The 14,595-nt window shown below is 40.4% G+C and overlaps 1 protein-coding gene across 5 annotated transcripts in view; it reads right to left on the reverse strand.

Moving 5' to 3' along the window:
• The window catches only part of PCDH11X (protocadherin 11 X-linked), an 896,187-nt gene that overhangs the window by 680,699 nt on the left and 200,893 nt on the right, over positions 1–14,595 (reverse strand). The window contains exons 5-6 of one of the 5 annotated variants that reach the window (XM_048514063.1): positions 10,533–10,630; positions 6,858–9,784 (exon numbers count right to left, since the gene is read on the reverse strand). The exons of 3 other annotated variants lie outside the window; for them this stretch is intronic. In XM_048514063.1, the coding sequence (XP_048370020.1) occupies positions 10,535–10,630 (96 nt within the window). In that variant the 3' untranslated portion in view covers positions 6,858–9,784; positions 10,533–10,534. Of the gene's footprint in view, positions 1–6,857; positions 9,785–10,532; positions 10,631–14,595 lie in introns of those variants that run through there. One more of the 5 variants, XM_048514064.1, reaches the window with a different exon arrangement.

Raw genomic sequence — 14,595 nt, forward strand, 5'->3', positions numbered from 1 at the left:
CAGGATCCTGGTGTACCCTCCACAAGGAGGTGCAGTGGACCTCCACGCTGCCTGTCTTTCTTTTTTTAAAAAAGTATGTTCATTCTTTAAAAAAACATTCTGCAATTCATTTAATAAGGGGACTATTGTTGTGAGGGAAAGTTGTTTAACTGTGTTTCTTCTTGCCTTTTTATTTTACTTGGCAGTTACCTTGAGGGTTGGTAGCTTTCTTTTGTAAGTCACCTTGAACTACCACAGCGAGTGGGGAAAAACTGAATATAAATATTTTAATTAATACATTGGGGAGGGGTTTTATGGCAGGTGATTATAGGGGATTGAAGGTTAGGAACCACTGCTACAGATCCCAGCCAGTTTCTATGTCATTGTGCTGCTGCTAAGGATTGACAGATCTGGGAATTATGTGATCCAAAAAGCCAGCTGATCCCTATATATGTGGAATGGAAAAAGTAGGCAGATATATTTTTTCCTCTCTACCATAATAGTATAACTCAGGGGCATCCACACTGGTTTATGGGCAATAGATTCAAGATAGTCAAGAGGAAGTACTTAATTACTCCACAAGTAATTAAATAAATGGTAGAAGACTCTACTGGTGGATGTGATGATCACTACAAGTGTGGTTGACTTTAAAAGGGGCATAGAAGGTCATCCATGGCTAACAGTCATGCTGATTAATGGGAGTCTCCATATTTAGAAGTAGCAAACCTCTGAATACCAGTGTTAGGAGGCAACATCAAGTAAAGGCCTACATCGCTATGCCTTGATTGTTGGCCTTCAAAGGCAACTGGTTGGCCATCATTTAAAACAGGAAGATGGATTAAATGAGCCATTGATCTGATCCAGAAGGGCTCTTTTTCCTCATAAGAAACCTCCAAAAAAGTTGTGTTCCCCTCTCAGATAAATATGACTATTACCATGTGCCAAAGGCAAGTCATTCCTCCTACCCTTAAAACATTCTAGTTTTAATAACAAGTCCAAAAAAAGAAGCTACTGTGTTGTTGTTGTTGTTGTTTTACACTGGCTGTATTTGATACGAATTAGTTTTGATGGAAGAATTCATGTCACTATTTCAACACTCTATTAAAAAAGAGTGAATTCTAAAACTTGCATCATTTTTATGTTTTCAGACTGGACAGAGATACCCAGATTTAGATTTTCAAAGCAATTTATTGCTGGCTGCTTTCTCAAGTGATGGGAAGAATGCCCCTTTGTACCCAACAATCAGCCCTCCACCAAAGAGAAACATTGTTCAGAGCTGCTCTAAAACATTGTTTCAGAAGCTGGAGGGTCGGCTGCTCAGTGGGGGAATGACCACTCATTCAAGAGGAAGAATTGAAGTCTCAAATCCCCATCTTGAATGGGTTACCTGCAACTTTTGGCATAGGATGGATCCATGCTGAGTCAGTCAGGGTGCCTGGCATGCAGCCCCAATCTTTTAAAAGCATCCAAGACCCTGTAATTGTTCAATCTCCAGTGGCTGACTGAGGAGAAATATTGAATATAGCCATGCTGGTAGTAGTCTCTGTGTGGAGATTTAAGACCTAATTGTGAAGAACTAATATAAGCAGACGAATTGCCACAGCTGGGAAAGGATTTAAACCTTAGTTACCAACCTTACTTCCCCAAGCTAGCAAAGTAATTAATCAATGTTTACCTTTAAGCATGTATAACCCAATGCTTAAAATGGCTTATTTGTTCATGCCCGGAGCTAATATTCTTCTTTGAGTGGCTTTGCAAGATAAGAGCATCCATAAGGGGGAAAAAGTTATGTTTCTTTCATCTATCTGCACTATTGACTCAAAGCTTTTAAAATCTAGGAACTCAACATATTGCAAAATTCTCTAGTAGGCTCATGGTCAAGCGTATGCTTACATGCACTAAAATTAAATAATCTAAATTTCTCTAACCTCTAACTGTCCTCTCTGGCTCAGAGTTGCTGTGCTTTAATAAAATTCAGAAGTGCTTGTTGGTTTGATGCATATTTGTGGAAAGAGAAGTTTATAAGCAGAGGAGACAGTGAATGTGACAGAGGAAAATGCCATTAACAGCACAAGTATTGCCTGAACTATTGACACAGAAACTCTATATAAAAACAAAAGCAGGGATATTGGGCATGAACCACTGTGCACCACATATATCCCACTGGAATAAATGGGACATGCACAGAAACAGTTCTGAAAACATTTCTTTTGTTCTCAGGTTTCTGAATTGTCTGCAATTGACTTTCTTTGGATTCCAAGGAAAGTGTTTTGGCTAAGTCTATACTGAATACTGGTTGTTGTGGATTTTCCAGGATGTGTGGCCATGGTCTGGTAGGTCTTGTTCCTAGGAATAAGACCTACCAGACCATGACCACACAGCCCGGAAAACCCACAACAACCAATTGAATCCAGCTGTGAAAGCCTTCGACAATACCATACTGAATACTCTGCAGTTTAAGTTGGGGAAAAAAAAATAGCTGTTCCAATAGGGTAAAAATATGTACCTAGACTGTTAAAACAGGCTTATTTTTCAGTCCTGTTTGCTATGATTGTCTCCTGCTGTTTTAGGATTCTGTTCTCCCTTGAAAGATGCTTCTTGGCCTCCCTGGATCATTTGCATGGATCATTCAGTGAACAGATTGACACAGAAAATAGTTAAATAGCCAATCAGATCTGGCCAAATCATCTTCACTTTTTTTTTTCTTTCATGATTTATTTGCACTAAACAGTGTGGCACAATATGGTTCCCTCCTCTCATTTTGTACTATCACAATCCTAACAGGTTAGTCTGAAAGACAGTAGCTGGGGCCCAAAGGCATACCATGAAAGTCACAGGCAAGGGATGCATTGATGCAGGTCTCTCTGGGAGAAGTCCAGCCTTTTAGCCATTGTACCATACTAAAAGAAAGTTAAATCCACTAGGAACGAGAGATAGCAATGTAAACAAAGTCGGGATGAGCCAATGTTTGCTATTTCATTTCTTTCTCTTTTTAAAAAATGTTATGTCAGCTACTGTGGTTGTCTGCTTTTTGACATTTGTGTTTCTATTTAGGGTTTCCAACCTCCAGGTAGAGTGTGTAAATCTTCCAAAATTACAATTGAGCTCCAGATGACAGTAATCCATTCCCTAGGAGAAAATGAATGCTTTGGAAGGGGACTATGTGGCACTGTAACCCAGTAAGGTCCCTCCCCAAACTCTGTCCCCCGAGTCTTCAGGAATTTCTCAGCCTGGAGATGGCAACCCTATTTGTATTAATGTGTGTGTTTTGCAAGCAGTTTATATGGAACTCATACATCAAAATGTATATTGTTCAAAACACAGTGTGACTTACTGATCATACATATACTGGCTAACTGATGCACAGGTATTATTAAAACGTGTCTCCATTTTATGGAGAAAATGTGGTGTGTCAAAACTGAAAGGAACAAAAATAATGACAGGATCAAAAGGGAAATGTCACATCACATAGAGACTTCCAGGTTACAGAAGCAGCAACAAGATATTCAAAATTCTCTCTAAAACGAGCAGGTTTATTTTTATTTTTGAAACAGTACAGAATTATTAATGAGGGAAATAGGAATTTGTTCACAAACCTTATGTGAAACAGGAGTACTTTTTATTCACCCTTGTTTGTGCAGACTGAATAATGATGAAGACAATAAGCCCTGCTGAGGAAAAAAAGGTCTCCACGCTGAGATGGGGGTGGGCTATGGGGGATGGAGGAACCTGGAGCTCTGCCAAAGGTGGCTGACAAGTCAAGGACATCCCTCCTCATTACCAAAAAAGAAGGAAATATCCAGTGAGGCTGAAAGCTGGGATTCAGTTTGATAATTCAGCTGATGGTTTGGTATGACAGAACCTTTATGTGAAAAGTCAAACATAATTTCTTTGATGTTGCCGTACCACTTGCACTGACAATGGGAAGGGCTGCACCATTTATCTTTCTTCCTTTAAAAGACGAAATGCAATTGAAGCAGAAACTTAGGAGTCAGAAATTGTCTGGATTCTAGTTTTGGGTGGTTTTTTTTTGCAATTTCCTTTTCAGAAAGAAAGAAAGAAAGAAAGAAAGAAAGAAAGAAAGAAAGAAAGAAAGAAAGAAAGAAAGAAAGAAAGAAAGAAAGAAAGAAAGAAAGAAAGAAAGAAAGAAAGAAAGACAGGATTATCAGCTATTAATTTCTATTTAATAATGTGTGTAAGTGCTGTCCGCCACTTTCGACTTATGGTGACTCAATGAATCCACATCCTCCAAAATGTCCTATCATTATCAGCCTTGCTCAGATCTTGCAAACTGAGGGTCATGGTTTCCTTTATAGAGTCAGTCCATTTAATGGTGGGTCTTTGTCTTTCCCCTGCAGTCTTCAATTTCCCTAGCATTGTTTCTTTTCCCATCAAGTGACCAAAGTACAGTAACCTCAATTTAGTAATTTTAGCTTCTAGGGACAGTTTAGGCTTGAGTTGATCTCGGACTCACTTATTTGTCTTTTTGGTGGTCCAGAGGAAAACTTTCTGGATAGATGTACAAACTGGCCAATTCTGACCACAGAACTCCCTTACAAGCAGAAGCTTCAGCAACTGGCCTAAGATTTAGGGAGCACACACTTTGGTTCTCAGTTCCATGATGGCCACCCACAAGCCAGCCTGACTCCCTTCTGATCAGCATTTGTAGCTCATCTCACTGCAAATCATCCTGTGTTAATGGCATTCAATGGAGTTAAACCACTAACGCTAGTTAAGCCACTAATAGGGACAGCCTTAGTTCTCTGGGCTTGTGTTAGAATGGAGTTGAATAAACCAAGGGATTTTTCCTCCCAAAATGAACTGTAAATAGCTTTTAGCCCTCCATAAGATTGAGAAATGAATTCCAAACAATCTCAGAAAGTCTGGGACTTAATCAAATGACTTACACAGGAGCTGCATGGAAAAGGAAGTGCCATCTACTCACTGCCAACCATGGCCATCCCATAGTTTTCATGGCATTGCCTTCCTCTGTGTAGCAGCCGTGGAGTTCTTTGACAGACTCCCATTCATGTACTAAACAGGGCCAACTCTGCATAGTTTTCAAGATCTGACAAGATCGGGCTACGCTGGGCCATCCAGTTCACGAGCTATCTTTTCCTCAATTCTCTTCCATATTAATTTCACGATGGAGTCATTATCGCTGTTGTGTCAACCACTGCAAACTCTATGCATAATATGCTACTACTGAGTTGAGTAGGCAATTGCAATGTTTTTGCTGAGATATAGGAACCACTGCCTGCTGCATAAATCCAATGGCTATTCACCCTAAGTTTGGCCAAGTTGTTGAGAGCCAGTGTAGTCCAGTGGTTAAGAGCAGGTGGATTCGATTCTGGAGAACCAGGTTTGATTCCCTGATCCTTTACATGAGCAGCAGAATCTCATCTGGTGAACCAAATTTGTTTCCCCACTCCTACATTCCTGCTTGGTGACCTTGGGCTAGTCACAGTTTGTTCAGAACTCCCTCAGCCCACCTACCTCACAAGTTGTCTGTTGCGGGGAGAAAAATGGAAAGAAATTTGTAAGCTGCCTTGAGTCTCCTTACAGGAAAGAATGGTGGGGTATAAATCAAAACTCTTCTTGTTGTTGTTGAGAGACAGCTGATACCCTTCTGTAGTCCCATGCAACATATTTCAATTCTGCACCTAGTGTGGTTCCCTGGCCTGTCCAGTTCCATCATACTTGAGTGTGCCCATTCAGTCTCAGAAAATGTGGCTCATACTATAGATTCCTTTCTGTGCTATAGCCCTTATCCTAGCCTATCTCCCCAGCCTCTGGACAACTTGTCCTCATTAGTCCCTGGAACCTGCCATTCTCAATGCTCTGTAGTTGTTAGTCTTGGGAAATGCAAGTATGCAAGGAATGGCCCTGCTCCAAAAATTCCATTCTGCAGGAAAACCCAATTGGTTTATGCACACAGCTGAGCCATGAATGGCTGTATACCTAGTGATGCCTCAGACTGCCCTCCCTGGACAACAATCTACAACCAGAACCATCAACCATCCTTTCTTCTTTGCTGCCCAAGAGTCTTTAAACAAAACATTGCACACATTGGATGCTCAATAGGACTAACCAACCTCAGTTCAGGAAATCCTCCTGGATACGTGAAACTTACTGTGCTTTGGGTTAGTGAGGAAGAAGGGATTATTAATTCCCATACCTTCTGAATCAAGGTAAAAGTTGAGGTGTAAAACAGGGGTTCCAGTAAGGAATCCCACCTCCCATAATCCAGGGCCTGAGGCCATCCTTTCACTGTGCCTCATTACAAAAACCAGCCTTGAATGGGGCCTTTTATATGGCTGCCACAAAAATATGCCATATACTTTTCCTTGAATGAAATCCACCTTGTCTCATTTATAGATATTTCAGAGAAATCAGAAAACTATTTGTTGTCAAGAATAACCTTTGAAATTGCTGTTTCCTGGAACTTGCTCCTTTATTGCTTTTGCTGTGTTATTAACTATAAGACGGCTGATTTGGAGTTTTTGTTCCCTATGTATTCCTCCCCCTCCCCATATTGCTTTGACATGCTTGAAAGGTAGCCCAGGGATACAATGAATAAATTAAAACAAACAAACAAACAGACCATTTGGCTCAGGGGATTTAAGAATCCTGTCTTCCATGCACACTGCACAAAATGTGTATTGTGTGTTGTTACTACCATTAAGGATGCTTGCCATGTTTAACACGGCAAAAGGAAGGAAGAGGACGAAAAGAGAAGACATTTCTTAATCACTGATGTTATTTCTGAGGGAGGAATAGAGGGGGAAATTTCTTGTATGAAATTTAACACCACCCCCACCCTGCAATATAACAGCCACATCTGAAAATGCATAGTACAATATGGTAAAATTGCAATACACCATTATAAATAGGATTTATTATACTTTACAGATCAGAAAGAGTCAAATAAGCAATTCCTTTCAAAAGAGCCAGACAGCAAACATGTGACGGGAACTTTAGGCAAAAGTCCTTGCTGACAATCTGCAGGTTGACAGGTGAGAAAGTGGGACCACAGCAAGCGACTGCTTGAAGTACAGTTACATCGGATATACAACAGCACGTGAGATTTGTTAATCTGAAGCCTAGCTGATGGATCCTCAATATTTTTGTTTCTTTTCAATACTGCCAGTTAAAATGTAAGTGTACTGTGCAGAGGTGGCTTGAAAAAAGGGGGGGTGGGAATGTAAAGATTTAAAATGCTTCTGCCCACCATGACTTTCATATTTATTTCAGTGCTGGAAGATCTTTTACTTGTTACAGTGGGCACAATGCAGTCTACATTAAGCATTTTCATGTCCTTTAAATTTTGCCAGAAAAAAATGAGAAAAACTAGATTAAAAGAAGGAGATCTGTTATCAGATCTGCCTCTTATTTAAGTTTCAAAAGGTAGGTGGGGGATTGAGCCAGGGCTGCGTCACTGGGAAGATATTAAGCTCTCTTCGTGACAGCTTTTTCCTCATGTAGCAGTGCCATCCCAAGCAGAGTTACAGTCTTCTAACTCCAGAGTCTACGGTTTTCAAAGGATTTTGCTTCACTGAACAATTTCATTGTAAATCTCACCCACCTTGCAACTGTCATTTGCTCCATGAGGCAAGTAACATATGCAGTAGAAAGCGGCCAGAAGGGGGAAAGGTTACTCCCCTCCCAGGACCATGTTACTGCTCTTAATTTAAAAACAAACGTGGGAGAGCTATTCATGCATCTTCCATTAGGCCTGAACAGTCCATCTGAAATCAATAGGATTTAAAAGTGCTTAACACAGGCTATTCTGCACCCGGCATATGGTAACAGAGAGTTGTGTCTGTGACATGCACTTCACTTTTGCGGTGTATTGTCCTATCTGGGGCGGGGAATCAATCAGAGTCAGATGAGACAACATGAGACAAAGACTAGAAACTCATGCCATCTGTGCACCTGATTTTCTGACATACATAACCTAATGTGCAAAAAAAATACATAACCTAATGTGCAAAAAAAAAAAAGGTCCTATTTGAGAAGTTTCTTGCACATCCAGGCACAGAGATGCTTAGATGCTAACTTTACGTTAGCATTTGACAATGACAAAAAATTAATCCACATTTTTTAATATATGTGGGGTTTTTTTTGGTTTTGTTCACAAAGAAAGTAAGAAATGTGGGCTTAATGCATCACTTTGGAAAGAAAAGAAACACTTCTGTGTCCTGGCGAAGCCCTCTGACTTTCCAATGGGCCCTGTGCTGGTAGTAGAGTTCCAAGAGGAATGAACCCATTACGTTGCGCTCAGCGCTAATACTGTTACACACCGTGTACATTCTTTTATGCATAATTGCCCAAAGGATGACAAAACAAAATACATTAATGCAACAGTGATAGACATAATACATTTTAAATACATAAAAAGCAACAAAGAATGAACACAGTACCTCTTATGTTAACAGAAAATTAGGTAATTTTGCCAAGTTGTCTAAAAATGCAGCCATTTTAATGCCAGACAGCAGTTACTTCAATTTGCACTACGCATAGTCATGTTTTAAATATATATTTGTCAGTTTATCACACTAAATGCAAGGCATTTTGTATACAAATTCAGGGGGGAAATGCAAATTGTGCCTTTGTCGGTCTTCATAAAATTACTAAGCAACATAATATAATGAAATGTGTCCCCAAAAAGCTGAAGGAACTGCTTTCAATAAAATGAAAGACAGAAGACTGCTACAAGTACATATATGTGGATATGAAAACAGGAGCCAGGTTATTTCTCCAGCCCGATGCATATCTTTAGGAGGCTGGAGATAATTACCATTATAGGATGAAGAGACTTTTTCCCTTCCACACAGACATAAAATGGGAAGTGAGTGTTCCGCCTACACCTGGCTTCTGTGACCTCACTCCTCTATCTCTTTATCTCTCTCTTTTTGGGGGGATGGGCAAAAAGCTTGTGATCTGAGCTTCTGCATATGCAGCCTTCGAAGGAACAGCACCTCTGCATGGCACACAATGTGCCTGGTGGAAAGAATGGGTGTACCCTATTGTGTACAGAGGATCACCAGCCTGCTAAGTGTGTGACCCAAGCCATACCAACACATTCCAATCAACCACAGAGAAATGCCTGCATCTAGCTAGCCTTTAAAACACCATCTCCGGCTTACAGAAACAGCTAAAAATAACTGTGACTTCTCATTGTGGAGCACATGAGGTGATGTGTTCTATTGGGGAAAAAATGCAGGGAGTATAAAGAACTTTACATTTGTTTTTGCTTTTGATTGGTTTTTTTTAATGTGTATGCATAAAAGTTATTGCTCCTTTTCAGTATCGATAAGGGGTGGGGGGTGGGGAGGACAACAGATGTTTGAACATAAATAAATAAGGGCACAGGTCCATGAAGGACAAAGTGGTCACTAGCAACTTAAGAGATTAAAAGATTTATAGTTACCACCATTCACACCGAGCGATGGTTAATATCACTTATTTCGTCTTAGCAAAACTACATTGTCGAACAGCTATAGCACAATGCACTAAAGTCACTCTTTGTCATCTTTCTTTCTCTCTTTTCTTTCTTTCTTTTTCTTTATCTCTTTCTTTTTTCTTTGTAATGTTCTCGCCCTGGATACCTTTGAGTAGGGCAGCTTGAACAGTTCACCGCCATGCGAAAACCCCTCCGGAGATCAGACGACAAAATTCTTCCGGCAATCAGGGAGAGAGGACAAAGGGCTTTCTCGTGCTATTTCCATATTTTCATGTTTGCTGGCTTAACATCATTGTGTACGACTTCAGTACTTAACAGCTGATGCGAAGACGTTCAGAGCTGGCAAACAGAGAAACAGCATGAGAAAAGCCCTTGCCTTCATCATCCCATCTCCCACACTTTTAAAAAATTAATATTGCCGGGGTAATATTAGGCAAATGATAACCTAAGCAGTTCAGATTTAAGAGGGACCCTAAAAAAAAAGCCAGGTCAACAGCTGGCATGCTAAAATTACAAGATTTTCTTAGGCTCCCCCTCAACAGATCACTGATCTACCCAAGCTGCCCTATTAAAGGGTATTTCTTTACTAGTAGACAAGTAAACTAACAGTGTTAATAGGCATTTTCTCTACCCAGGCATCTCTGGGAACTGCAGTTCTATAACATCTTAAAAAGAGTTTGACACCCTCATCAGACTATAGTTCCCTATAGAATAATTGTAGCAACCATGACAGGTAAGCTGGTTTAAAAGCAACATGGTTTTGCTATGTAGACATGCCCATAGGGAATAAATGTAGCCCTGCCAGGTTCCATCACAAGAATTATGGCAGGCTCAAAGTTTTATTTAACTCTATTACTTTAAAATGCAATGCTAAGTGTAATTTTGAACTTGGAGCATTTCTGCTTCATCCTTTAAACCCCTGACAAAGTATTTTGAAGTTGAGGAGGTAAACAAACATTTTGACAAGCAACATTCCCACCCCAAAGACATTTTAGTCATAGGGTCTTGTTACACAAGACATTTGATCCATGTTGTGTTGGGGAAAATCCCAGCCCAATTTATGTCAGACATATGACTGAGGACTCACCTTTAAAAGTACTTTATGCTCCATTCTGCTTTGCAGCCCAGTATGGCAGGAGGAGGGGCCTCAGTCGTCCCTCCCTTCCGTCCCAAGCCTTTTGGATACTAAAAAAGGGCAGGGGGGCATATGATTATCTCACTGTCAGTCACATGTCTGATACAAGTTGAGTTGGGATTGCATTATGAGACTCTTACTTTAGGAGTGACTCTGTAGACTGTTGATACACCTCAGCAAGGTCTATTTTTAAGGTCTATTGAAAGTAATGACAGAAGAAAAGGCATACAGAAAGAAGAATAAAAACAGATGCAAAATAGAGGAATCAAGATAAAACTTTCTCCTATCATGGTGGCTTAATGAGGGTGGTTGTATGATAAACTACAATAGTAAAGAATAGCCCAAAACAGACTTTTTCAGTACATATGACAAAATTACCCACAGAAATGAGGACCAATGGGAGCAAAAGTCACAACAGTCTGTGTTTCAACCCTGCTTATAGCAAGAACAGTATGCTATAGGTTGTATTTTCCTAAAGAACATTCAGTATAAACCAGACAGAGATGAAAATCTGCACAAATTAGAACTCCAGGGCCCAGTTCACTCATGCAAATTGTCTGTTTTGACTTCCAACACAACCTCTCACAACCATCCCTTGGTACGAGTTTGCACCAGTACAGTCAGCTGTAACTTCCACCAACTAGGAAGCTAAGCAGCAGTCTTGCATGTGTGAGCTGTCCATTAGAGACACAGATTCAAAAAGACATTGTTTTCTTTTTTTAAAAAAAAAACCTGAATGTGACACAGATTTAGCACTCTCAGATGTTAATAAGAAATTTTCAAAACTTTGCCCAAACTTCCTACCCTTACTGACTTCAGGATTCTCCAGGGGGAAAAAAAAGTCACTCTAAAGGAGACTCAGGTCAATAATCCGCTGTGATGCTGGCAAATCCTGGGTGCAAATCAGTAGCAAGGACTGGACTCAAGTCAATCTCCAAACTATGGCACCTTACTGCTATGGCACCTTACTAATCATGGATCTCCAGCATCATATCTAACTGGGTCCTCAAACTCCTCACAAGAAAATCAATAGCTGAGATACTGGCTGGGGATCATTATAATCTATTCGTTAGGAGCCATCTGTAAGCCTGAAGGGCCAAAATGATCTGTAGCACATTGTAAAGGAAAACACCGTATCCTAATTCAAAATGTTCTTGAGGCTATTATGCAATGGCTTGTTTAAGACAAGGCAACATTAATTATTATTTCCATCTCTCATGCACAGATGTGAACACTGGCTACACATGGTCTGTGAAATATATAAAGCTTATTTATTTATTTTTACTTCTAGCCTCTCAATTATATCAGGTCTTGGCTATAGGTTTGATCCAGAATAAAATCCCCACCCCCACCCTGAGCTCCTGTGCTAGCAGAAATACAAAGAAAAAGTCTATGGCAGCCAATTGCACCAAGTCAAAATTATTGTGTTCCCACTTGCATTTCAACTTGTGCAAGTTCTTTTGCAGCTATATTATATCTCAGTGCTATACCTTCTAGGAAGGAAAGTGCTCTGTGTTTTACAAGATCTGGAACAAGCAGAACTGCATCAGGTCTATTTACGTTTCCACTTATGCAAGCCTGTGTAAATTGCATGGTGCACTAACCCTTGGAGGTCTCTGGCCTGCAACTATTTCTACTTGAAAGGGTACCCTGAAAAGGGCAAGAAGTCACAGCTATTGCTGATCATTCTCTCTTCCCTCTCAGGGTGACAATGTAGATAAGGCTCAAAGAGAGTGTGTGAATGAGATGAAAGTGGCAAACTCATGGACCCCATCTGAGGTTCCCCAAAGCCACCCCAAATTCTGGAGGCATCAACGCTGGCTATCCCTACCAAGTGAGCTCTAGGGATTCATTTTACAAACACACATGAAGATAAATGAGATGTAAGGGCACTTTCACAAATGCAGAATAATGCACTTTCAATCCACTTTCAATCCACTTGGCAGCTGGATTTTACTGTGCGAAATAGCAAAATCCATTTTCAAACAATTGTGGATTGAAAGTGCATTATCCTGCACGTGTGAAAGTGCCCTAGGAGTTACAAGATAGCAGACTGTGCCACTTCAGATTACAGACTCCTACTTTTGAATGTTCTCTTGGGTTGATACTAACTGAAAGTAGAAACAAGCACACCAAGGAATTGGCTGAATGACAACCTCTCTTTTTGTACGATACACAAAATTCTGTTTTGTTTTCCTTCGCTTGGAGGGAAGGCGGTTTCTCTTTGTGCTTTTAAAGAAACAAGGTCTACATCTGCGATCTGAAGCAGACTCTCATTGGCAACCCATCCCCTCAGGCTGCTACATGAATTGATCAGGTTTACATTATGCAGAATCAGACGGCAGCATTATGAACTGTATGTCAGACTGCAGGTTTGCGAGGGCCATATTTTAATGCTCCTCCACATAAGGAAAAGTTCCTGAATGAATAAACCAGCACTGCAGAGAGAGGACTGTGAAAAACTTTCCCATCCAATATACCCGTCTTCTACACAAAGCAATCTCTTTACCTAGAGAGCAATTTAAAAGCATGGCATCTGCGGTATAAAACGTTACACTCTGAATTCATCTGCCAAAGGCTTCATAATAGATGAGAAACTGGGGGGATCCGAGCGAGGATCTTCTCAGTGTATTTTAAAGCTAAGTTACAGCTATGTGGTGCCATGATTCAGATTGCAGAGTCGCTGTGTGCATTTAACCATCCCTCAGCCCGTGAAATTTCACCAATCAAAACATTCCCCTGCAATGTTGTTAGTCTTTATGAGTGCCACTTTTTTATTTTAAAAGGGCTAACAACTGTGTATGGGTAATTGTGACTTTGACTACAGAAACCACGTAGGCATGCAAGAATTAAGTCCTCTTTCCTTTCCCCATGTGGCCTCATCCCAGTGGAGGATCTGAGGGACTGAAATGCTTTTCAAAGATCACTCGGAAGACCTATTACTGTTTGCCTGCCATCTTTTCTCACTTGACTTTGTCTACCACCTCATTCTGTGTTGTTTCTAGAATGGGCCTCAGTTATCTTTGTGCCTTTTTCAAGTTTTACGTAGTTCCAATTTCATGTTCAAACTTTTCTTCATTCAGAAGATAACCAGTTTATTTGCACTCCATAACTACTATCAAAATCTATCCACAAGAAAGTGCTATTAAAAGGACAGCATTACATTTCTTTTGCATTTAAGAAGCATGTTATTCTCTTGTTTTTCCTCCCATACAATGGCTGACAAAACAGTCAACTTCAAGTGAAGCAGTTGCACTAAGCATTGCTGCAAGCTCTTACAATTACTACCTAAACTGTATTTTGGACAAAGAGGTGACAAGGCCCCACTCCGCTTTCAACACCCATAAAAGGTATACTGAAAGTTAAGAAGGATGTACTTTTAGGCCTCTTTCACTTGACCTACAGTGGCAAAGGGGAAGCATCTCTGAAGAGAGAAGATCACATTGACTCACCTCAGCTGAAGTGGAGATGATACCTATCTACCCCTCTGAAGGGGAACTGTGTGCGCCTTTAGTGTTGCAGCAGGTGACAGATACTCTTTTTTCTGTCTCTTTTAGAAGTGTACAAAGAATCACTCAGTTTGAGAGATGCCACCACCCCCTCTGATGCCTTGATCCCACTAAAGAATTACAAATAAAATTAGAGCTAAGCCCCCCACATTATCTTTCACAGTTTGAAAAGCAAAATATGATCTTATTTTTGTACTTGCACCTTTAGATAATAGCTCCAGTTGTGCTTTAACCATTCACTATTCATGTTGGGGGAGACAGCACAGGAAACTCAATCTACAGTGCATTTCCCAGCAAGGGCTGGACAACATTTGTAATACCTCGATCAAATAGACAGACAGACAGACAGACAGACAGACAGCCCTCTATTAATTTCAGTGCTGTCTTATGTTGTTGATTGTGATAGGCTCCCAGTGTTTTAGGAACGGACATAGCAGGGCATATTTCTACCCTGGAAAACTGGCACACAATCCCTTGTAAGGTCAGGATGGGGGAAGAGGCGAGAA

The sequence above is a fragment of the Sphaerodactylus townsendi genome, linkage group LG13 (assembly GCF_021028975.2).
Source record: "Sphaerodactylus townsendi isolate TG3544 linkage group LG13, MPM_Stown_v2.3, whole genome shotgun sequence".
Taxonomy (NCBI): Eukaryota; Metazoa; Chordata; class Lepidosauria; order Squamata; family Sphaerodactylidae; genus Sphaerodactylus; species Sphaerodactylus townsendi.